Source organism: Mirounga angustirostris, unplaced genomic scaffold (assembly GCF_029215605.1).
Source record: "Mirounga angustirostris isolate CCGP_5_RB_7025 unplaced genomic scaffold, mMirAng1.0.hap1 SCAF_4, whole genome shotgun sequence".
Classification (NCBI taxonomy): Eukaryota; Metazoa; Chordata; class Mammalia; order Carnivora; family Phocidae; genus Mirounga; species Mirounga angustirostris.
Window position 1 is genome coordinate 91,641,926 of NW_026991712.1, and position 23,924 is coordinate 91,665,849.

At 41.2% G+C, this 23,924-nt stretch overlaps 1 protein-coding gene across 4 annotated transcripts in view; it reads left to right on the forward strand.

Moving 5' to 3' along the window:
- Positions 1 to 23,924, forward strand: part of SPAG17 (sperm associated antigen 17) — a 233,117-nt gene that overhangs the window by 182,518 nt on the left and 26,675 nt on the right. For all 4 annotated transcript variants that reach the window (XM_064588562.1, XM_064588560.1, XM_064588559.1 and 1 more), the window contains 11 exons: positions 1,226 to 1,353; positions 3,584 to 3,766; positions 4,730 to 4,843; positions 5,377 to 5,422; positions 7,290 to 7,389; positions 7,609 to 7,656; positions 10,474 to 10,573; positions 11,319 to 11,421; positions 13,700 to 13,828; positions 21,141 to 21,277; positions 22,501 to 22,685. In XM_064588562.1, coding sequence (XP_064444632.1) covers positions 1,226 to 1,353; positions 3,584 to 3,766; positions 4,730 to 4,843; positions 5,377 to 5,422; positions 7,290 to 7,389; positions 7,609 to 7,656; positions 10,474 to 10,573; positions 11,319 to 11,421; positions 13,700 to 13,828; positions 21,141 to 21,277; positions 22,501 to 22,685 — 1,273 coding nt within the window. The remainder of the gene's footprint in view (positions 1 to 1,225; positions 1,354 to 3,583; positions 3,767 to 4,729; positions 4,844 to 5,376; positions 5,423 to 7,289; positions 7,390 to 7,608; positions 7,657 to 10,473; positions 10,574 to 11,318; positions 11,422 to 13,699; positions 13,829 to 21,140; positions 21,278 to 22,500; positions 22,686 to 23,924) is intronic.

Here is a 23,924-nt window from a genome sequence, read left to right on the forward strand (position 1 = left end):
GGGTATTAGGAATACAGTAGTGAGCTAAAACAGCGTGGATCCTGCCTTCACAGAGCTTAGAGTTTAATGAGAGAGATAGGCATTAATTGTATAGCACACAATAACTGTGATTATATGATTATCAATTAGAATAAGGTCTTTGAAGGAAAGGAATAGGTTTCCTTTTTTTTTTTAAAGATTTTATGTATTTATTCATGAGAGACAGAGAGACAGAGAGAGAGAGGCAGAGGGAGAAGCAGACTTCCCGCGGAGCAGGGAGCCCGATGCGGGACTCGATCCCGGGACTCCAGGATCACGACCTGAGCCGAAGGCAGTCGCTTAACCAACTGAGCCACCCAGGCGCCCAGGAGTATGTTTCCATTAGAGCAGGAATCTGATGTAGTCTAGAAGTCTTCCCTGAAGACAGTGGAGCTAAGAACTGGTGGAAAAGTAGCAGTTGATTAAAATAGTAGGGAGAGCTTTCTTGGAAGAGACAGTACAAAGCAGAAAGCAAAAGCCATAGAGAAGAGGGAGGAAAAGGCCAAAGTAGCTACATAGAAGGAGGAATGGTGTGAGTTGAGGCAGGATGAGAAAATACTGAGGTATCAGTTTTATCCGGCAAGCAGTGGGAGGTCAAAGAAATGTTTAAATCATGGCCTAATGTAATCAGTCACTCTGACTGCTAGCGGGATTCAGTCGCAGAGTAGATCTGGGTAGAAAAGCTGGTTGTTGCTGTAGCCCAGAACAGGATCTCGCAGACACAAATGATCCAAAGTAGGTCAGTGGATGTGCTCAAGTGAACCAACAAGACCTGGATGTGGTTTTTTAAAGAATGGTAAGGTATCAATTAATAATTCCATGTGATCTAAACCCAGTCTCCAGGTGTCACAGTAGCTAAAAGCCTCACTTTTCTTGTTTAGATCATAAGGTTCTTAATCATAATCACTGTGTATTGCAGTGTTTGTTGAGGGGCGCCTGGTTTGGCTCAGTTGGTTAAGTGTCGGACTCTTGGTTTCTTCTCAGGTCATGATCTCATGGGTCGTGAGATAGAGCCTTGTATGGGGCTCCATGCTCAGTGGGGAGTCTGCTTGAGATTCTCTCTGCCCCTCTCCCCACTTGCACACACTCTCTCAAATAAATAAATAAGTCTTTTTAAAAAAGTGTTTGTTGAATTTAATGAAAACCTATTGAATTTCTCAGAATCTTTTTGATAGAGAAATGATCCTCTGATAACTCTTTGAACCAGGCACCCTGAGCATCACTGTCCTTCGCCCTTTTCATGAAGCATCACCATGGCTAATGAAGAAAGAATTAGATACAATTGTTCCTCCTAATCTCCAGTCAAGGTCATGGGAGACATTTCCCTCTACTGAGGTATAAATTTTTTCTTCTGGGAAGTCACTACACTTGCATATCCATCCATCAATGTATTGGAGTCTCAGGTCTTCTCCTATATATTCACATATTTTCATTCTTACATAAATTGTTAATGGGCTCAGGAGATTTATATTTGAAGACTTTAACATTTGTAGATTTTAGAGAAATATACCTGACTAGCTAAATCTCAGTTTCATTTCTTTTAGCCTATATTGCAGGCTCAAACATCTTCCTATAGTATGAAAATATCCACTCTGAGTAATGCATGTTCTACCTCTCCTATCATGGAATTACTGATATTATGCAATACAGAAATCTTTCCTTCTCTCATTCCTCATCTGTTAGTTTTAACACACAATTTAGGTCTTTCACACTCCCTTTCTCCCCTAATTTACTAATGCACAGACTGAAGCATGTAAGAATAATGTGAAAGAGGGGCACCTGGGTGGCTCAGTCGGTTAAGCGGCTGCTTTAGGCTCGGGTCGGGATCCTGGGGTCTTGGGATCGAGCCCCACGTCCGGCTCCTTGCTCAGCAGAGAGCCTGCTTCTCCCTCTCCCTCTGCCTGCCACTCTGCTTACTTGTGCTCTCTGTCAAATAAATAAATAAAATCTTTAAAAAAAAGAAGAAGAATGTGAAAGATTATACAAAGGATTTGCAACTACAATGTTAAAAAGTAAACACTGTAATTATGTCAGATTAGAGAAGCCCCACCTAAAGTGTTTTTAAAGAATGGAAGAAAACATCTTGAGCAAGAATCATGAAGTCCTGCATCGTGCAAGATTTGACATTTCATTTTGCAAGCAATTTGTGTAATATGTCCAGCATATTTATCAGATGTTAAATTATTAAATCAATGAAGACATTGATAATATGATCAGAGAGACATACTTGTGTTAGGTAGGGAGGATAATGTTTTTGATGTATAATGAATTTTGCTCCCCTAAACAATCTGGTAATAGCAATGGCACAGATAATGAACACTTAACATAACAAAGACCTTGGGTAGCCTGGGTGGCTCAGTCAGTTAAGAGTCGCCTTCAGCTCAGGTCATGATCTCAGGGTCCTGCTCAGTGAGGAGCCCGCTTCTCCCTCTCCCTCTGCCCCTCCCCCCCACCTCGTGCTCTCTCTCTCTTTGCCCTCTCTCAAATAAATAAATAAGATATTTTTTTAAAAAGATAACAAAGACCTCTTAGTCCTATATTTTAATTTGGTGACTGTAACCAACATGGTGAATGAAGGTGATCTGAATTCCAGTCCTGAGTCTACCAATTATTAATGTGGGATTTGGGACAAGACACATTAGACCTCTACTTCCTTATCTGAAAAATAAAAAGGCCATACCAAATGGCTTACTCAGGCTATATCCAAGTTGAAAGTAGTGCTTGTTGACCAATAATATGCCACATCTAAGATGCATGAAGGAAGCTCATTCTCTTCCTCTGCAACTCCTATAGCAATGACCTCCTATGTCCAGTAGTAGTGGGCTCTGCCCAGGCAAGCCTCTGCGTGGTTATATCTGACCAGGTATCGGACACAGAACAGCAGCTTACAGTGAAGCACATCACACACTCTATAGGACATAGGGCATCGAAGCACACTACTCCTGAAAATCAGTTACAAGGATAACATAAAGACGTGAGTCGGCTCTGAGGCAGACATTTGTGCCCAAGACTCTGGAAGCATGTTTGATCTAGAGTGAGCTCAAAGACCACCCAAATCTATGGGATGATTTCTCTCTCAGTCTCTCTAGGTCAAAATGAACATGAAAACAGAAAGTTCAAGACCGCTTATTCCAAATGTCTTAGGCTACTTGTGGGTAGTAAGCAATAGTCACAGGCATTTGGCGTAAGCTAAGCTCCACTTCCATGATACCACATTGCTTACTGCCCCCCTAAGTGCTATTCAGTGGGACATAACGCAGCAGAATTTTAAAATATCCAGATTCCTGGTAACACCTATAAAGAGGAAAGCTTGCCCAGTTCTGTTACCAATTTTCCTTATATTTGAGAAACTTTTAGGGAGCAGGGATTTTTTTTTTTTTTTTTTACTATTGCATTCCCTAACAAGTAGTTCCTTGCATAGTATCTATATAAATAAGGGCTCAGTAAAAAAAAAAAAAATAATAATAATAATAATAAAATAAATAAATAAATAAAATTAATGTTAAAACATTCTTTTTTTTTTTTTTTTTTTTTTGATGGTGGTTTTGCTTTGTTCTGTTAACAGAAAAAAACTCCCGGACCTCCATTTGGCACTCAGATTTGGAAGGGCCTTGACATTGGGCCCAAACAGCTAGTAAGTGCCCCAACCCCTTTACTCAAGAGCCCCAAAGTGCTACAGATGCGCCAGTTCATCCAGCACGAGGTCATAAAGGATGAGGTGAAATTGAAGTTGCAGATTTCCCTTAAGGTAATGGAATTCAGGTAACCTGATCCAGAAGAATCAGGAACAGGGCAATTATTCCTCTTGGTCTCCTGAGGAACTTGAAATTATGTAATTCTACCACTAGTTATCTAATGCAACACATGAATGTCAATTTTCCAGAGGGTAGGAGGTTGAGAGGTAGAAAATACTTAATGGTTCCCATAAGGTATAGGAAGTATTGAGGCCCTGAGACATTGAAAAGATAAATAACTTTTACATGTGATTGCTTATAGAGTCCCCCTTCTTTCTTACTGTATGGGAAACTGGTTTAATGACCTCTGGAAAAAGGTAGATCTGTTTATTCATCTGATACTTGTCCATGGAAGAAAAGCATTGTTGGTTTTTGGAAATGGCTTAAGAATTTGTAAATATATAGTCAATTGTACCAGCTACATCTGTACCATCTCACTGTCTACTTTGGTAATGGTCTCAGAACAAGATCATGTGCTTTTTGTTTATGGTTATATACCCAGCACCTGGCATAGAGCAAGGGACCATTTATTTATGAAAATAGGTACCTAGGGAAAAAGTAAAGTATATTTCTCTCGGAAGCAAAGGCATGGACAAAGCCTAAACTTACATTCATAGAAGAATCATAAAGACTATCCCTGGAGAGGACTCTAGAAACCATCTAACCCAAGTCTGTACATTTTATTGATGAGGACACTGGAGCACAGAGTTAGAAGCTGGACCTCTCTGGGGTCTTCATACAGTTCTAATATCTTGTGGCCCTCCAAGCTTTGCCTTTGGACTTTTCAGGTCTTTGCTAATTAATACAATTAAGGAAAAGGTTTTCCAGATTGCTCAGCTAGCAACTGGTTTGTTGAGCATTGTGATCTTATATATTCTTACTCATTTTGTAGTATTTCAAGTTGATATTGACCATTTTGGCATCTCTTTCTACCTTATTTCTGTTTTATAATGATTTATTTTATTCTGCTGATTTAGGATTATATAAACCATATTCTAAAGAAAGAAGACAAGCTACAGGAAATGACTGTTAAAGATTCCAGAACTGAGGAGGAGAGGGGCAACGCTGCAGACCTCCTCAAGCTAGTTATGGTGAGAACAAAATATTTTATGTACCAATATTTTTACTGTTGTTTCAATATTAGGTGCTTCAAGATAAAATATTACAACTAAAGCTGTTTCTGCCACTTCTATGGAGCCTTTGCTCCCTCCTTGTAATTTCTTATTTCTGGGGAAATCTGATTCCTCATGTACTGAATTTTCCAAATGCTTTTTAGGCTTTTCCTTAAATCATAAATAATTGTGAAGGCTCTTAAATAAAAATTTAATTGTCTTTGGAGAAACTGACGTTCATCAAAATGTTGAATGAATTAATGAATGAATGAAATAGGAAGAAGGAAGAAAGAGGAATTTCTACAACTTAAAATGATTTGCATTTTAAAAAATTTGTTAAGTGAAAGGAATGGCTAAAAAGATCTAATAAATTTTGTATTGGCATTAAAAACTAATTCATTTTATAGTAGTTTCCATAAAAGATCTATTGAGCACATGAAGAATGCTTTTAAGCAAAGTGAATGTGTATGTAATATAATCATCATCATTAAGGAATTCTATCTTCGTTTCAGTCATTCCCTAAAATGGAAAAAACTACAAAAAGTCATGTAACTGAAGGTAACTACTTTAATATTTTAACTTTAATATTTTTCTGCAAAATATTTAAAAATCTTAAATACACTTCTCAGTCATTCCTTCATCTGACAGCAAAGTACCACGTACACATTTCTGTTGCCATATTGGCCACGTTGGATTGTAATGATTTTTTACATATTTTTTTCTGCCTGAACAGTGAGATCCTTGAAAACCGTGACTGCCTCTAATTTATTTTTAACTTTGATTTGTTGAAAGGAAACAGTTGACATTTGACGTTTATGTTAACCTCAGCTTGTATTTCCAACATAGCTAAGATACAAGAGGGACACAGTCAACCAGCCAACACTCTCCTCCTGGCACACACACACACACACACACACAGAACTTTTGAGCAACTATAGGTATCACCAAAACTTTGCACTATATATCTCAAGCAGTCTAAGAAAATAGCCTCATTCAAAGCATATTCATTTGGGGAATATACATCCCCAGCAAACTTAGTTATATGACTTCATAGTTCACAACAGTCAAGCCCGGAACAATTTGGTGGTTTGGGATTTTTTTTTTCTTTTCTATTCTGGCCATATGACAAAGGTCAGAAACTGGCAGGCGTGGGCTTCATTTAGCCCACAGATATGTATTATGTGTCCCCCACAGTGTTTGGCGTGCACACTTATTTTTGTTTATCTGAATTTTCCATCTCCTGAAATGTGACATTACCACATAGTGACGTTTGGCTGAAGAGATTAACAGCTGCCCCTTTAGAATGACCATGAACAGAAGAATCAATCACAACCCTCAGTTGCCACTCCTGTCACTCTTTCACCTGGGAAGCCCATTATACTAGGATTGTCAATTTAGCAAATAAAAATACAGAAGGCCCAGTTAAATTTGAATTTCAGATAAACGACAAGTAACCTTTCAGTATAAGTTTATTCCATGTTAGATTTGGGACATACTTATACTAAAAAACTATTTGTTGCTCATCTGAAGTTCAAATGTAACTAGATGCCCTGTACTTTATCTGGGATCTCTACCTTGTAGCATTTGAATTTGAAACCTGTGGCATCAGGGAACAATCACCATAGAGGTAAATGGGTAGGTTGCCTAATAATGTAGGACGAACTAAATATATTTTTCAAACATACAAACAGACACAAGAGTCAAACAAGATCTTGCATGCTCACAGCTGCTCTTGAAATATTAAGAGTGGCGATTTTCGGTCAATTCTCCCCAAAGTATTTCCCAAAACACTCATTTATGAAATGGCTGCACCAAAAATGAATTTTATGATAAAATAAGTTTGGATAATCCTGTATCTTGTCCTATTTTTTAGAGAGCCACAGTGTAAATTAACAAAACATATTTAACCTTGTATAAATCAATGTTTCCCAAGCTCATATAGCCATAAAACATGGAACCTTTTTAATTTTTTAAATCTTTGTTAACATCCCACTGAGACCATGTTCTGAGGAATAGGCTCAGAATAACTGCCCAAATTATCAAATAACTATGGTATTATGTTCATATCCATAGATTTTTTTTAGAAAAACAATTTCAACAAAATGGTTAATTTTTTTTAAGTTTTGGTGTTTTAGATATGAAGAAATTCAGTTAAGCAAAACACTGATTCCCCTAATGCTGTGGGATAAACGAGAGGTCACTACATTTTACATTTTGACAAGAAGATGTGTGTTCTCTCATAGGCTATTTCCTAAAAGTGGTCTGGTTTACTGTTATATTACAGCTCGGTCATGGAAATTCTAGAAAACACTTGATAGATTAAATGTAGGCTCTTAGAAATCCTCTCAAGTGAGTAATCGGGCACTGACCATGCATTGTGCCATCAAGAAGTGAGGATAAAAGTTAAATTTGTCTCTTTTTAAAGTTGCAGCCCACCTAACCGATTTATTCAAGCAATCTTTGCCTACTGCTCCGAAACATCTGCCAGAAACACTGGATTCAGGTTTCTTTGAAAAGAAATGGAGGTAAGCTCATCCCATAATGTGTTCCAATTAGTGTGAAGCATACAGTGACTGAGGAAATGGAGAGACAGTATCCTGACTCTGGGGGATGACATCCATGAACTCTCAGACTTTCATCTCCTACACTGTCAACAATTTATCATACAGTGGAGGTTTTTCTTGTATTTTTGTAAGCTGAGAGCATTGCCCTTTTCCATCATACTTTCCTTTCCTTTCCCCCAGGTACACAACACAAGCAAAGCACTGGAAAGAAAAGTTGGCACAAAAGAGGTAATTCTATCTTGAAGTATATCTAAGCCTGTGAAAAGGACCAGTTTCGTGGGGTCATGGAAATGAGATAGGTTGAAAGGTCCTACCATCCAGGCTCTCTGCTGTTATTTGAATCTCTTCTACATTTTTCCAAGTGGTTACTCAGCTTATGAGTGAGGATGTCGCCATTTCTAAAGGAAGCCCATTTGACCGTTACGTAGATCCAGTCCTTTTCATAAGCAAGAAAGTTCTCAGGTACTCTCTGTGCTCTGTTAATTCTAATATACTAATAAATATCCTAGAACTTAATGCAGAGCCTAGTCATAAGCCTTCAAGGTTCTTATAATTCAGATGAGGAGTGTGCTCTAAGCATTATGTGCTTTGGTTTCCTTTTATTCCTAGCTGAGGATACCACCCCATCAGGAAAGGAAGCCAGATATATTTACTGAGTATATAGTGGTTCATATGGTACTGTCGCACACATTTGCATGGCTCCTCTCCACAATGACTGGAGGAAGGATGAAGATTCTTCTTCATAAAAATGTCTGGGTTACCTTGTAGAATGTGTGGGAGAAGTGGTAAAATAGGACCCTCCGTCTATGGGCCACCCCTATATTCAAGGTCAAACTAGAAGGTATGTATTGTCTCATAGAATATCCCTGAAAGGAGTTCTAAGAGATTGGTGACAATGATTGCCTATGGGGAAGGAGATGGAGAGGTTAGAGGACAGTGTGGGATGCAGACCTCCTTTTTATTACATACTCTTTAATACTTTCTGAATTATATGCATGTGTTATCCGTTCACATTTAAAAATTTTTTGAAACATTAACAATTTCAGATTTTAACCTACAGGAAGATAATGGCAAGCCAACGAAAGTTTTTGAAGAAGACAGTAAAACGCATAATTAGATTTGTGTCATAGAAAGAGAAGTGTTGGCAGCATGGAAATGGATCTGGGGAGGAGGGTTAAGAAATGAGAGAGTTTCCAGGAAATGGAGGGTGATCAACAAGTGTCAGATTCTGTGGAGGAATCAGAAAGGAGAATGGAAAGAGGAATTTGGGTCTATCACCTGGGAGATTTATTTTGTGAGACGAGCTCTAAGAGACTGTAGGCAATAGGCCACACTGCCATAGACTGAGGAACGAATCAGGTGAGGCAGTAGAGAGAAGATATTTTAATAGGAAATTAAAGTTGCTTAAGTAAGATGATATTTTGATTTGGTCAGTATTTTCTGACAGGCCAGCTAGTATAAGAGAAAGGGGCTAGTCTCAGAGCCAGTGGACCTAGAGTCAGTTCCAGTTTGATTACTTACAGCTGAATGATTGGTTGTTTTAGTTCAGTAAAATTTGGTGGGTTTAGTTCAGTAAAATTTACCTCAGGAATTCAGTGTGTTTATCTGTAAAATGAGGATGACTGGGCCATTTAATACCTGAAGTATCTTTCAGCTCACACATTAGGTGGTTAATAGCTGACTAGCATATGCACTTATCAAGGTCATGGGCTTGGAGGCAGGCAACCTGGGTTTTAATTCAGACTTCACCTCTTACTAGTTATGTGATTTAAGGTAAGTTACTTACCTTTTCTACACCTTGATGTTTTGACCAGTAAAATGGGGATAATAAAAGTAACTCATAGAGTTAGTGTAAGATTAGATGTGTAAAGGACTTGGTAAAATTTCTGGCATGTAATAAGGACCTAAAAATGAGAACTATCTCAGATAAGATTAGGTTCAGCTACATTTAACAGACAACCCCCCTAGTCAGCGCTTTTACAAGAAAGAAGCTTACCTTTCCTGATGTAAAAGAAGTCAGAAGTGGGCAGTCCATGGTAAGCAGCACCACAACATTGTCAGGAACTCAGATTTCTTTTTTTATCTGTTCATCAATCCTAGCACATGATTTCCATCTTCAAGTTTGCCTCAGGGTTGCAAAATCACTGCTGCAGCTGCGGCCATTTCATCCATATTTCAGGAAGTAGGAAAAGAGATGAGACAAGGACAAAGGGAAAGCCTCTCTGCTGTGTCAGCCCTCTTTAAAGGCTATCTGGGGTCTTACCCAGTGGCTTCAGTTTCTTGTCATTGGCCTTCCCTGCATATAGGAAAGGCTGGGAAGTGAAGTTTTTAGCTGGTGTATCACCTCCCCAATATAGGGTTCTGATATTGGAAAGACAACTAGCAGGGTTATCATGATTGCTTTTATTTTACTTCTTAATCACTGATCACACTAGTCATAAACCATTCCTTAGGTTTGGCTTTTAGCTTTTGTTACCCCTCCTACTGAAATTATAGAGAACAGTAGAATTAAACTGGCATTTAAACCTCAGAGAATTGAAAGACATGCAAAAAAAGGTCAACCGTGTGGATTTTAGTCTTTTGAGATCAACTGTAAAAACACACTACCACCTGGCATCATTATTTCCTATCTTAAAGTCTGATTTCTGAAGTAGGAAATGTGACTGATTCTAGAAGGAGCAGAAAATGAACCAAAGCAAACTGACAAAAAAAAATTTCTTTTTTTTTTTTTAAAGATTTTATTTATTTATTTGAGAGAGAGAGAGAATGAGAGACAGAGAGCATGAGAAGGAGGAGGGTCAGAGGGAGAAGCAGACTCCCTGCCAAGCAGGGAGCCCGATGCGGGACTTGATCCCGGGACTCCAGGATCATGACCTGAGCTGAAGGCAGTCGCTTAACCAGCTGAGCCACCCAGGCGCCCCAACAAAAAAAAAAATTTCTAATGAGTTAATTCTTACCAGTTTTAGTGTTGGTGATTCCATTTTCTGTGGGAATTAAAGCTAAAATTCTGTGTCTTCTTTTTATCATTATGGAAATATCAACCAGGAAGGAAATTGAAAACACACAAAACTACCTAACGGAAATTAGAAACAAAGTAGTATCACCCTACTTCAAGTCTGAATTGAGCAAGTTCTGTCAGTCTCAGGTAATTGAATGTAATTAACAACAATTGAATAAGAGTCTTTACAAAAGTTGATGCAATGCATATGTCATTATGTAATCAACCTTTCCTGTCGTTTCTTTCCTGCATCAGCCCAACTGACTTTACCTTTCATCAAATCAATGTCCTCACAAGGATTTGAGAGGGAAAACTAATTTCAGGTCTTACACCTAAGGAGAAGTTCGCTGCCAATGTATTCCTACCACTCCACCTCTCTGCCTTGCATTGTCACTATTAATTACCCTCTCCCCTCTCTTTTAAGCCCTTTTTTGGGTCAAATTCTCCCTATTTTTATCCTCTTATAGATTCCATTTTGAAGTTTTTATTCCATTAAAATGTCTGCACCCGTCTGCTGCTGAAATAGCACTAAATTATTATGAGTTCTTGGAAGCCCATGGAGACAGAGCACTCCTCTTCTGTGAAACCTTGACACTCTCAAGCAAAGTGAATATTTTCATGTGTTTTGAGCTCCCTATATTGCTATGGATTCTCCAGATTCTATTATTAACCAAAAGCTGCCTGAGAAGAAGTTATAGGAAGTTATGACAGATTGACGAAATCTAGAACTGAGTTAAACAGTCTCTTGGAAAACTTTTAGTTTGCAAACTTTCTTTTCAGAGCCTTAAAAAAAAAATTGCTTTCATCGTTGCTTGTCAATTTAATGTGCTTGCGGCGATTGCCTTCCAGGCTTGCATAAGTCTAAAGTAAGTCTTTTGGTTTTTCCTTTCAGTTTAATTATCTGGACACCCTTTCTAAAAACTTGCCTCCTTTTACAAAGAGAGAGGAAGATACAAACAAAGCAACTCCTCAGAATACATCCGATCTTCATCCAGGTAATGTGTTCATGGCGCTGTCATTCCTGTTAATGTGCTTAAAAGAAGAATGCCCAACAATGGCCTCTTAAGACATAACCAGTTCCTACCAGCTTTTGTGCCAGGACTAGCTAATGGCATAACCTATTGTGACTTGTAGATTACAAATTTGGCTGAGTTATTTGAGGAAACCAAGATATAAATAAAATGTAGTTTTCATCCTGTATGCTTAAAATTTACCTAAAAACATTTAGAAGACCTGACTAATGTACAAACCAGGGGAGTAATGAAAGGTTGGTGGAGAACAAGGCAAAAATGCAGGCTCGAGTTATCACCTCACATAATACCTAATTATAAGGAGGAAAATGTGTCTTTACAATGGAGAGCTGTAGCATTTTCCAGCTTAACCAAGTGATCAAATTTCTACCAATTTTGACAGCCTAGCATTAGGTGTTTTCTCATGTAATGCAATATGAAGTGCCTAGGACCTATGTAGAATTCTTGCCCCAAATCCTTAACCTGAATTTAACCAAGAGAAAACAATCAGACAAATCCAGAATGCAGATATTCTGTGAAATAACTGTCCTGAGCTCTTTAAAAAAGTCGATGGCATTAAAAGAAAAAAAATAGGATAATTTTTCTATATTAAAAAAGACTAGGGGCACCCGGTGGCTCAGTTGGTTAAGCGGCTGACTCTTGATTTTGGCTCAGGTCATGATCTCCGGGTTCAATCACCACATTGGGCTCCCCACTCAGCAGGGAGTCTGCTTGAGGATTTCTCTCCCTCTGCCCCCCCACTCTCTCTCTCTCTCAAATGGATAGATAAATCTTAAAAAAGAGAGAGAGACTTAAGAGGCATATAAACTACATGCTACACATAAATTTGGATGCTGTATTGAGAAAATAAAGAGCTATAAAAGATATTTTGGAGGAACTACACAAGTTTGAATAGAGGACTATATAGTTGAGGGCATTGTGGAATATCTTTGAGTTTTCTTGGGTGTGATGATGGTGTTATGGGTATGTAGAACAATGTCTCCATTTCAAGAGATGCATGTTGGAGAATTTAGGGATGAAATGGAATTTAGTCTTTCTCTTTAATAAACTGGGTAGTTAAACTACCCAGATAGAGGAGTTTTCTAGTGCACAGCACAAGACAGAGGCTCAACTGCCTGGAATGAGCACAGACAAAGAAAATATCTGATTATCACAGAATTTGCAAAGAGTAATGCTGGAACAATGACTTAAACACAAGATGGGAGAAATCAGAGATGAAGGCTGATGGTGCTGGTGCCCATCTGCTCCCAGGCAGACAACTCTAATCAATGAAGCCTACTGTCCCCTTGAAAGGGGGCAATGCACAGGTTCCTCAACAATCCTCCAGGCAGCCACCAGCATTCAGCCAGGGTGGCCCACATACAAGTTGAAATGTATTTGCATCCCCAGTCCTTGTTAGATTTGTTTTTTAAGATTTATTTATTTGAGAGAGAGAGCATGGGGAGGGGCAGAGGGAGAGAGAGAATCCTGATGTAGACTCCTCTCTGATCCCGGACTCTGGGCTTGATCCCAGGACCCTGAGATGATGACCTGAGCTGAAATCAAGAGGGGGACATTCAGGGCGCCTGGGTGGCTCAGTTGTTAAGCATCTGCCTCCGGCTCAGGTCATGATCCCAGGGTCCTGGGATCAAGCCCCACATTGGGCTCCCTGTTCCACGGGAAGCCTGATTTTTCCTCTCCCACTCCCACTGCTTGTGTTCCCTCTCTCGCTGTGTCTCTCTCTGTCAAATAAATAAATAAAATCTTAAAAAAAAAAAAAAAGAGTGGGACATTCAACCAACTGAGCCACCCAGGCACCCCTTGATAGATTTATTTTAAATTTGTTTCATGTTGTACTTAGATATAGTTTAGTAAAGAGCTACATTGTCATAATAATGAATGGATTTAAGATTGGAAACTTTTTAAAAAAAATCACATCTCAGTTTCTCTTGCTAGGTAAAAGTAAGCTAAATTACTTGGTCTCTGCTTCATAGTCCAACCAAGATAACTACTGCATTATCTTATAGAACCGGCTAACTCCTGGGGACTGTGTTCTTTGCAGATACTGTCCTGTTCTTTAATGGCAGACATTGCATCATATAATGAAGAATCTCTCCCTCTGAATGGCCTTCTCCATTTCATCTTTCTAAAGGCGGGGATGGGGGAGCACCTTGTTTATTATAAAGAAGAATAAAAACATCAGTAGTCCCTGTATCATTGTCCAGAGTATCACTTATTATAGTATTTGTTTGGGATTTTCTAGATGGCCAGCCAGATTCAGAAGACAAATCCCCACAATCCCCACTGGGTCTTCCAAAACTGAAGAATTCTGTGAATATCAAGGAGAATGCTGGCCAGAACCAAACTGAAAATTTAGAAAAACCTACTGAAGGTATGGTAGTCATTTGTTTTATCCTATTCTTTCTCAAAACTGAACATTGTCTTTTGGGACTAGGGAAGATGGCACTGGTAGCTGAATGTGTGGTTTGTGGTTACAGAATAAATTCTAAAGGGTCACAGATCCTGGAGCTAAAGAACTTTGTAAGGTTTATTAGCACATCAAAGTATCTCAAAAAATATTTTGAGAATGACTACAAGTCCAAGATTGAAAGGAAAAGATGGGAAATATGTTTTTCTAGATTGTTATTGTATTCTATTTCTTTATTTTATATTATTATTTTATTTATTTTATTTTAATTAATTTATTGCCTTATTTGATTTTATCCCTCACGGATCTGAGAGTTTGCCTTATTTACTAAAGATCAGGAACCTGGTAGCTTTTATGAAGCAGTCAGTAATTTGGTAGTTGGACTCAGATTTACCTACCATTTCAGTGCTTTCTTGGTCTGCAGGTGCTAGAAGAGAAACATAGAGTCTCTAGCTTGTGCAGCACATCATCTCATCGAGGTAGCAGAAATTAAAGTATGGAATAATACAAAGCAATTGTAGTACCGGGGAATCACATTACACTGATTTCACTGAAGTTAATTCAACTTGATGGTTGGTCAGAAAAAAGAAAAACAGAGTAACTTAAATCGTGTAGGTGAATTTGCACTTCTTGATGCCTGTGGACATGGTCCATAATGGAAGCGAGCTGGGAGTCTGCCAGTAGGTCTTAATTACCTCTTACAGAGGGAGCATCTTGCCACATTTTTGGGTAACTTAAGGGATTTCCCTTTTGCCTTCCTAATTTTAAAGTGATCTCTTGTATAACGTTTATTCATTTAGTGGATAATTTGCTCAATACCTGTTGTGCACCAGGCATGTTCTAGGCACCAGAAATGCAACAGTTAAGAGGCTAAAGTCTTATAGAGCCGTGCCTACTATGGGCAGACTTAGACAGTAAGTAGAATGTAAGTAGGCAAATGAAATCGATAAATTCAGATTGCTTAGCACAGAGTAAAACCATATATAATGTATAGAGAGTGTCCTGGGGAGAGGGACGGCATTTCATTAGGGGGTGAGAAGGCCCCTCTGGGAAAGGACATCTGAGCTTAGACAGGATGACAAGAAGGAGCCAGCCATGCAACCAGTGGGGGAGGGGAATGGTGCAAGTAGTGGGAACAGCAAGTATGAAGACCCTTAGGGGAAAAGAAGCAGAAAAATGGGCATAGAGCTAGAAGAAAATGAAAAAAGGAAGAAGCAAAGGAAGGTGAGGTCAGAGGGAGGGGTAGAGATAAGACTGTGTGATGCCGCATAAGGAGCTTTGGGTTTTAGTCTAAGTGTAGTTTGTAGTCAAGCACCGCTGGAAGGTTTTGAATAGGGAAGGTACATGACTAATTTCTATTTTTACAAGATTATCCCAGTAGCTGTGTGAATAGCTCATGGTGAGGAAAGGGGGAGCAGACCAGTAGAAACGGTGGGGGGGAGGAAGCCACCACGGCAGGACATGTGAGCCCCGGCCGAGACCTGACAAGGGCAGTGGAGGCAGAGAAGGTGGGAAGCAAATTAACTGGAACCATATATTCTGGAGGTAGAGCCAACGGGACTTGCTGGTCCACTGGATGTGTGGCTGAGGAATAAGAGAAACCAAGGGTGGTTCCCAGGGTATGTACCGCGTGACCAGTCATCAGGCTGAGAATGTGTTGTTGTAACAAGTTTCAGGTGATACCAGTGTTGCTGGTATAGGATCACACTTTGAGAACCATGGCCCTAAGGCAAACTGTAGAATGTAAAAATCAGGCAGAAGAGGGACCACAAAACGCTACTGAGAAGAAGCCAGTGAGGTAGGAGAAAAACAGGAGCATGAAAATCAGTGTTTCTGGTGGCTCAAAGGGCCCCAGGAGGCCCAGTGAGATGTGGAACACCCACAGGACTGGGTAAAATGGAGATGGCTGGTGATTTTGGCAAGAGCGCTCACAGGACATGGAGGAGCCTGAAGCCAACTGAAGTGGGCTATGGGCTATGTATGGAACAGCTGAAGAAGAACCAGCAGCAGGAATGCACAGCTTCCCACAAGAGATTTGCTGAAGAGAGAAATGGCATTGCAGATGGGGGCAGATGCGTGACCAAGGGAGAGATGTAAAAAAATTAGATGTACGGGAGGATGTTGATTTGCAAGCAATAATCCAATAGCGAGAGAGAATTTACAATGCAGGAGGAGGAAGCCTACTTGTAGGAGAGTAAAGTTCTATAGAAGGTGAGAGGACATGACATTTGGGGCAATCCCTGAGTGGGATGACCTTGGATGTAAGTAGGGCCACCTCATCCATAGTGACAGGAGAGAGGAGAAGGAATATGGGTACACTGGCAGGTGGGTTTGCATGTTTGGTATGAGGCAGATGAGCAAGTCTGATGGCAGAGGAGTGGGTATAATGATAGAATAGAAAGTCCATTCCAGAGAAACAAGGAAGCAAAGCAGGAAGGGGGTGACCGATTGTTTCAGGTGACAGTGTCAGTTGATTAGAGGTGTCAGCGAGGTCAAATGTTGTGTGCCAGATACCATGGAGTAATGAGCTAGAAGATTAAAAGGTCGTGACCTAGAGAGGAAAGCAGGAACGGATTCTGAAAATGGGAACATTATTGGTGTTGATGAGGTCAAGATTCGACCATGGGAGTTTCTGGGGGGAGAAGTGCAGGGTGCTGGGTGGGTTGTCCAGGTGATGTCACCGAGAGGTGACCTGGAAGTCCATCCAGGGTGTCAAGATCTCCAGGGAATCCAGGGAACAATTGAGAGGTCAGTAGATGACAGATACATGGGGACAGCATAGGGAATAGTCTGATAGCATGAGCTTCTAAGAAACAGGAGTTTTTGAAGAAGGAAAAAAAGTCTTTGAAACGAGGACACCTATCGCACCCCTAGGCTTGGAGATTCTGAAATGAGAGAAAATAATGCGACTCGCTGAAAGTAGTAGATTACATTTTGATTTAAACAATACAGTTTAAGGAAGTTCAGAATAGGAAGAGAGTGGGGGAAATCTCTCTGGGAGAGCTAGCCTAGAAGAGATTGGATTTCAGAGGTTTTAAGATTTAAAATTGGATCACTGAGAAAAACCCTCATTTTGCTTGAGGAAACTGAAGCCTAGAGGAAGTCAAGCAACATCTAAAATCATACAGCGAATCTGGGAGGGCAAGAAAATGAGGTTTTGGACTCCTCATTTTCTATATTTTATTATGCTGCCCTCCGGATGTAGGAAGAAGGAAAGAATATTTATACCAAAAAAAAAGGGGGGGTAATGTGTTCCAAACCCTGAAGGTAGAAATGAACTGGAAACTAGCATAAATAGTTCAGTGGTTCTTATTTGGTCATCAACAGAGTCAGGTAGAGGAGGACTGGATTTTGTAAAATAAAAATGTACTTGGTATTTGCTGCAATAAAATTGTATAAACCCAATAGCGGTTTAAAACACGCATTTTAAGGGTGGGCTGTGGGAGCCTCTGTTCCAGGCTTCAGGTGGACACACTAGGGGCCCCACGAGGCCCCTGAGATCTGAGTGTGCACCTCCCTCCCCAAATCCACACTCGGTGACACCACACCAAGAGCTTGAGTTGGCCAGGCGAGCAATCCGCAAATACTGCAAATGTGCAAAGTGTCCAAACCAGGGCAGTTTTTCTCCAGAGAGGCAGTTCTTAAACTTTTACCAGCACTCCAAGGGCTGCAGGTGAAATGTGGGGGTGTCCGAGCTCCCAAATGAAAGGAGCTGCCACCCCCTGGGACTAGCTGCTCCCAGGGCAGAGGGGCGAAGCTCAAGAGAGGTGAGTGGAAATGCGCACTGCCCCTCACAGCCTCTGCTTGGAGCTGGTCCCCTGCCCCTTACCCATACTCTCACTGCTCAGCTCAAGTCCTGTAGCGGAGCTCAATGTCAGTGGGGCAGAGAAATAGGCTCCACCTGCAGGGAAGACATGCTCAGAGAGGAAGCAAATAAAGCCATGCCCCGAGAGGAAGGGGGAAAAAATTATTGTGAATAGATACTCTAGTCTGCCTCAGTGTAGAAATGGGGAGCCATGACAGCTTCTTCAGGGGGGTCAGGCCCAGACGTCATATTCAGATGATACCACTAGAGAACCATCCCAATTCAAATATTAAAGTACCTCTGTATCAGCTGCTTTAAGACCCTCTAGTACTCCTCTCCCCTCTTTCAATCCCTGCTGAAGCCCAGGGGCAGCTCAGTGGGGTGATTGTGCATCTGTATTATGGGAGGCAGCATGGTACAGAGCAGAGCTAAGAATCCAGGCTCTACCTGGCTCCTTCGAGAAGAGATGTGTAACCTTGTGCACACTGTCTAAGCCCTCTGTCTCTTCCCGTTTCCTCTTCTGTAAAGGGGGAAATGATGGTATATACATCACGGCGTTGTCAGGATTAAATGAGTATCTGTAAGATGCTTTTTTAGAGTAGTGCCTGGCATGTGTAAACGTGGTATCCGTATTTACTATTAATAACAACAGTATGAGCGATTAGTTAGAACCCATTAGACTGGTAAAATGCATTCACATAAAACAGTAATATGCATATGGTAGGAATACAAACAAAAAGACACGTCAAGCCACTAGAATGGTTGCATATGTTGGAGATGGTGACCAAAAAGAATAAAATACGTTAAAAAACTGCTCACTGAGTTCCCTCGCCAGAGATTTTGATTCTGTTTTGGTCTATAATAGGGCTTGTCTGGCAAGTGTCCTGGGAATCTCTATTTTTCTAGAATTAGCCCAGGAGCTTTATGATGCACGGATGAGTTTGGGATACACTGGGGTAGTTGTCTAGGAAAAACTCACTATTCATACACAACGCTTCTGTGACCAGATGTGGGAGGGAGGGGTTTCCCACACCAAGGAATTCCACGACACCAACTGGGTGTCCTACAATTTACTTCAATTTTGACACTAACCACAGTTAGTACAGACCTTACAGGTTAAGGGCTCAGTCCCATAAGTCTGTCCCCCAACTTCAGATGCCAGTCACAAGTCCAGGCTATCACCTGTGCTTCTGACCAGCCAGCTATAAATTGGAGTTCCCAGGACCCCCTTCTAGGGTTTTACAGTTTGGTAGAACTCATATATTATTATTTTTTAAAGATTTTATTTATTTATTTGAGACAGAGAGAATGAGAGAGAGAGCGCATGAGAGGGGGGAGGGTCAGAGGCAGAAGCAGGCTCCCTGCTGAGCAGGGAGCCCGATGCGGGACTCGATCCAGGGACTCCAGGATCATGACCTGAGCCGAAGGCAGTCGCTTAACCAACTGAGCCACCCAGGCGCCCAGAACTCATATATTATTATATAAGGGATGTGATAAAGGGCACAGATGAACAGCCAGATGAAGAGGTACATAGGGTAAGGTCTGGAAGGGTCCAGCACAGGAGCTTCTCTCCCTGTGGAGTTGGGGTGCAAACCCTCAAGGCACATGGATGTGTTCACCAACCCAGAAGCTCTCTGAACCCCACACTGTGGGGATTTTTATGGAGGATTCACCACACAGGCATGATCAATCACTAACTCAATCTCCATCTCCTCTCCCCTTCCCAGAGGATGGAGGTGGGGCTGGAAGGTCCAAGCTTCTAATCATGGTTTGGTCTTTCTGGGGAACGGCCCCCAAACCATCCAGGAGCCCACCAAGAGTAGCCTCATCGGATCAAAAGACACTGCAATCACCCAGGAAAGTCCAACACATTTAAGAGTTCGTGTCAGGAACCTGGGTCAAAGACCAAATCTTAGAACAAAAGATGTTCCTAGCACTCTTATCATCTAGGAAATTCCCAGGGTTTTAGGAGTTCTGTGCCAGGAACCAGGGGTGGAAACCAATATATAGGTTTTCTGTTATCTCACACTAGTAGGAGCACATTCCTGGTGGAGGCTGACTCACTTAGGCACACATTCCAGCCCTGCCACTTCTTTTAGTTTCTTGGACAAGTTCTTTAACTTCAGTTTCCTCATTTGTTAAAAAGAGAGAGAGAGAGATACTATTATTTGTTAGGACGCTTTGATTTGTAACTGAATTCAAACTCAAACTCACTGAACAGAAAAATGGGGGACATTTCTTGGTGCTCAAAAGCTAACTACAGAGTAGTGGACATGGTGCCAGCCCAGGGATGACTGGATCCAGGTGCTCTAGCTTTTTCGGGGTGTCTTTTTGTCTGATTGCCCCTCTCTCTGGGTATCCCCCTGCCTCCATCTTGCCCCGTCCCTACTTGTCCCTGTTTGGTTTATCCTCTCCTGCAAAGAACAGACTATGTCCATGTGGCAAGTACCATGACAATAGAGGTCCAAGATTTTGATTCTTCCAGATCCATAACTCAGTAGGCAAGTTGGGATTATCCCCATCGCCTTCTGTGGGAATATCCTGGTGAAGGGCCTGCTTTGGCTGTACATGAGTTATGTGCCATCTTGAAGGCTGGGGCCAGAGATGTGGTGGCACCGGAAGTATGTGTGGTAGGAGTTGGGGGTAGAGGTGGGCAATGGCGAGAGTGCTGAACGTACAATAATTATAATTACCATTGCCCTCAGCTCGTAGGATTTTATGAGGATTAAGTAAGATGCTGTATGTAAAAACATACCTGTGGTGCCTGCAGATGGTGGACACTAGAATATTTGTTTCCTTGCCTTCCCTCTCTTGATGATTTGAATGTGTGAAAAGATATTTAAATATGATGATTTAAAATACTGTTTTTGTTTCAACCTCTTGGATATTTGGAGAAATGCATACAGCTGCAGCTATGTAAATTACCTACTTTTGCTCACTCCTTTGCCAAGTTCAGTGATCTGAGGATTTAACTCCCTGGCTTAATTTATCTGTAATTACTAAGCCACTTTTTAGAAGTATAAATGTAGGAGTTGAACCAAAAAAACTTATGATTTCTCTCCCATTGGTTTTAAGAGATCTTTAGAGTCGGTGTTTATTGTGTTGTACCTTGTTGATTTAATGGAATGAACCCTGGGGAGATCTGGTCACTCAGCTTCTCAGAATTTGACTTTTCTCTATTTAGAAAGATGATGCTAATAAGCGTCTGCCCTGCCCATCTCACAGCGGTGTTGTGAGAACTGACGTTAGGTAAAATCTCTTTGTAAAATGTAAAGATGCAACACTAGAATTGATAAAAAAAAAAACCTTTATTCCTTTGAATAAGTTCTTTAACTTATTAACAATGTGAATTCACCTAAAAAGGAAAGGAGAAACGTTTCCCAAGTTGGTTTATGTTCTCATAAACTCTGGTAGGACCTCAGATGTCTTTGAATAAAATGTCCATGTGGCATAATTTAAACTTTCTAACAGACCCAGAATCCTGTGCGCCCGTGAAAATTCCAACCCAGTCACTGCTGCAGGATGTCTCAGGACAAGCAAGGAAAGAGAAAGTGAGGTTGCCGCACTACTTGCTGAGTTCCAAGCCCAAGTCTCAACCTCTCACCAAGGTAAACCAGACATGGGAACCAAGTTCCCAGAGCCAGCCGGCATTTTATGTAATCCTGACTCATTGAAGTTGCTGATTTCCAGCGGTTGGGTAACTGCTATTCACTGTACGTGCGAGATCACCCCCCCATGAAGGCATTCAGGTCACACAGAGATGAGCTAAGGCTGAGCCAGCTCTTAAGCCATTGGTAGCTTGAAATCAGCCTGCTAGGGATTCTTGCACCATGGAAATCAGCAAATGCTACCGATCAACTGTTCTTTGCAAAGAGCCAGGTTACCAGCACGCTACTGGCTAAGGGGATCACTGGCCACCCTTCTCATGACTCTTAGGGTAAAATCCAAATGACAGCATCATGACAAGCCCTGTTTGCTTCTCTACCCTCATTATACCCCATACTCACTTCAGCCATTGTGGGTTTCTCTTAGTTCTCCAAAAGCACCAAGCTCCTTCCTTCCTCAGGGCCTCTAAGATTAAGATTCCCTCGCCTCTCTGCTGGGAACCCTGCCTTGAGTCAACCAATCCAGTTTTGAGAGTCAGCCTTCGATGCTTACATGGCAGTCCGTGTTCATGGTCACCACAGAACTTACTGCAATGTCCGTAACTGATAATGTGATAGGAGTACCTGGGGATCTTGTTAGCATGCAGATTCTGAGTGACTGGGGCCTGAGAGCCTGCAGTTCCAACAAGCTCCCAGGTGAGCTCTGTGCTGCTGATCTGGGGAATAACAAGGGCATAGGGCAGTGGTTCTCAAAGTGATTTCCCGACCAGCAGCATTGGAAGGGCCTGGAAACTTCTTACAAATGCAAATTCATGGGCCCCATCCCAGATTTGCTGATTGAAAAACTCTGGGGGTGGAGTCAGCAATTTGGGTCTTCACCAGCCTCCCGGGTGATTCTGATGGAAGCTGAAGTTTGATAATCACTGGCACCAAGAGCATAAAGTTTAGAATCGGGCAAACTCGAGTTTGAAACTTTACTCCGCCACTTACCACTTGAGCAAATGATGTCTTTCAAATTCTCTGAACCTGAGCTTCTTTATCCTTACAGCAAAACCTAAAATATCTCCTTACAGCGCTCTTGCAAGGATTACATAAGACTGTTAAGCTCATTTCCTCCCACGGCCAAGCGGTTATTTTCCTCTGGCAGTTGAGCCCTTTTCTTATCTTGGGAACACAATGTAGAAATCGATTTTCTTTTATTTGATTACTGTTCCTTTAATGCAAAGGTGCGAGATTCGGTTGGAGGAAGAGTGAAAACATCCTCTGTTGCATCCGCTGCCATTAACAATGTGAATTCATCCCCTTTTGGATTCCACCTTCTCCCACCATCGGTGAAGTTTGGAGTGCTTAAAGAGGGACACATCTATGCCACCACCGTAAAGCTCAAGAACGTGGGAGTGGACTTCTGCAGGTGAGGCCTAGGCACCAAAGGTCTGCTCAGGTCCCCTTCTCCTATGCTGGGACTTGTCTTCAGCTGCCTCCATCAACGCATGTTTATTTGAACTGAACTCTAATTATACCTTGACTCCTGAATCTTCACATCATTCATTCATCATTTACTCATTTATTCATTCTTCCTCAGCTCAGTGTTTATCAAGCCTCAACTATGTGGTGGGCACTTCTTGGCCCTCCCATTAATCATTATTCATACTTTGGCAGAAGCAACTCAGGACTGATCTGCAGTAGCAAAGAGTGAAGGGGGAGTTGTGCAAGTGTTATGGGAACTAATGCACAAAACCTGAAAGTCTATTTCTCAAATCTGCCACCAACTGTAATACCGGCTGACATCTGTTTGCCCTCTCTGATCCATAAGTGATTTCCATTACCTTATTTCTGCATAATTGGGGCAAAAAGGGAAAAAAAATCACCCGAGTCATTAGGGTCCTTTTGCCTCTGAAGATCTGACTTGACCGTAACTCACAACCTGTCCTCCCAGTTGAAAATACTCTGTATCTGGCATTCAGTGACAAGAAAAGGAGTCCTTTGTTTCCAGATCAATAGAATTGTGGAACTTATAGAGACAGACCTTAGAGACTATTATAAAGGATCAGAGTAATATGTTTTAAGGTCTTGTAGGCTAGAGCAAGGCTGGATCTCAAGTCTTCTGTGGACCTGTTTGTGGCATGGAGCTTTATCAGCAAAGCTATGGTCACTGCTTCCTATGGGAGTTCAGTCCTTCCCATTGGGTCAATATATTCTATGTCTATACAGGACAACTCCCAATTACAAAAGCTCCCCTATTCTATTTTGCATTAAACTTGGGTGTAATGTGGGTCCCCCCCCAAAAAGTGGAATAAATGTTTATTTCAATTGCTGAGTTATGCTCAGTGTAAGTGGCAAGTGCTTCCAGTTTATAATTCTGGGCTCAAGATTGGAAATCAGATGGAACAAAGCTACAGAGACATCCAGTTGAAAAGATCCACATCCCATTTTAGTTGAGGCAAATACCCAGCTTCAGGAATTATGTTTGTTCCTCGGACACAACCAGGCCACCAGATCAGACATTATTGGTTTTTTTTAGATGGCTGCCAACAGAGTGGGTGGGGAAAAATAGAGGATCAACTTCAAACTAATAAAACTCATCTGCGCAGATCCTACCTACTCAGTATAGAATTTTAGCTTTCGAGATTTCACTCCTCAGCTTGTTAAA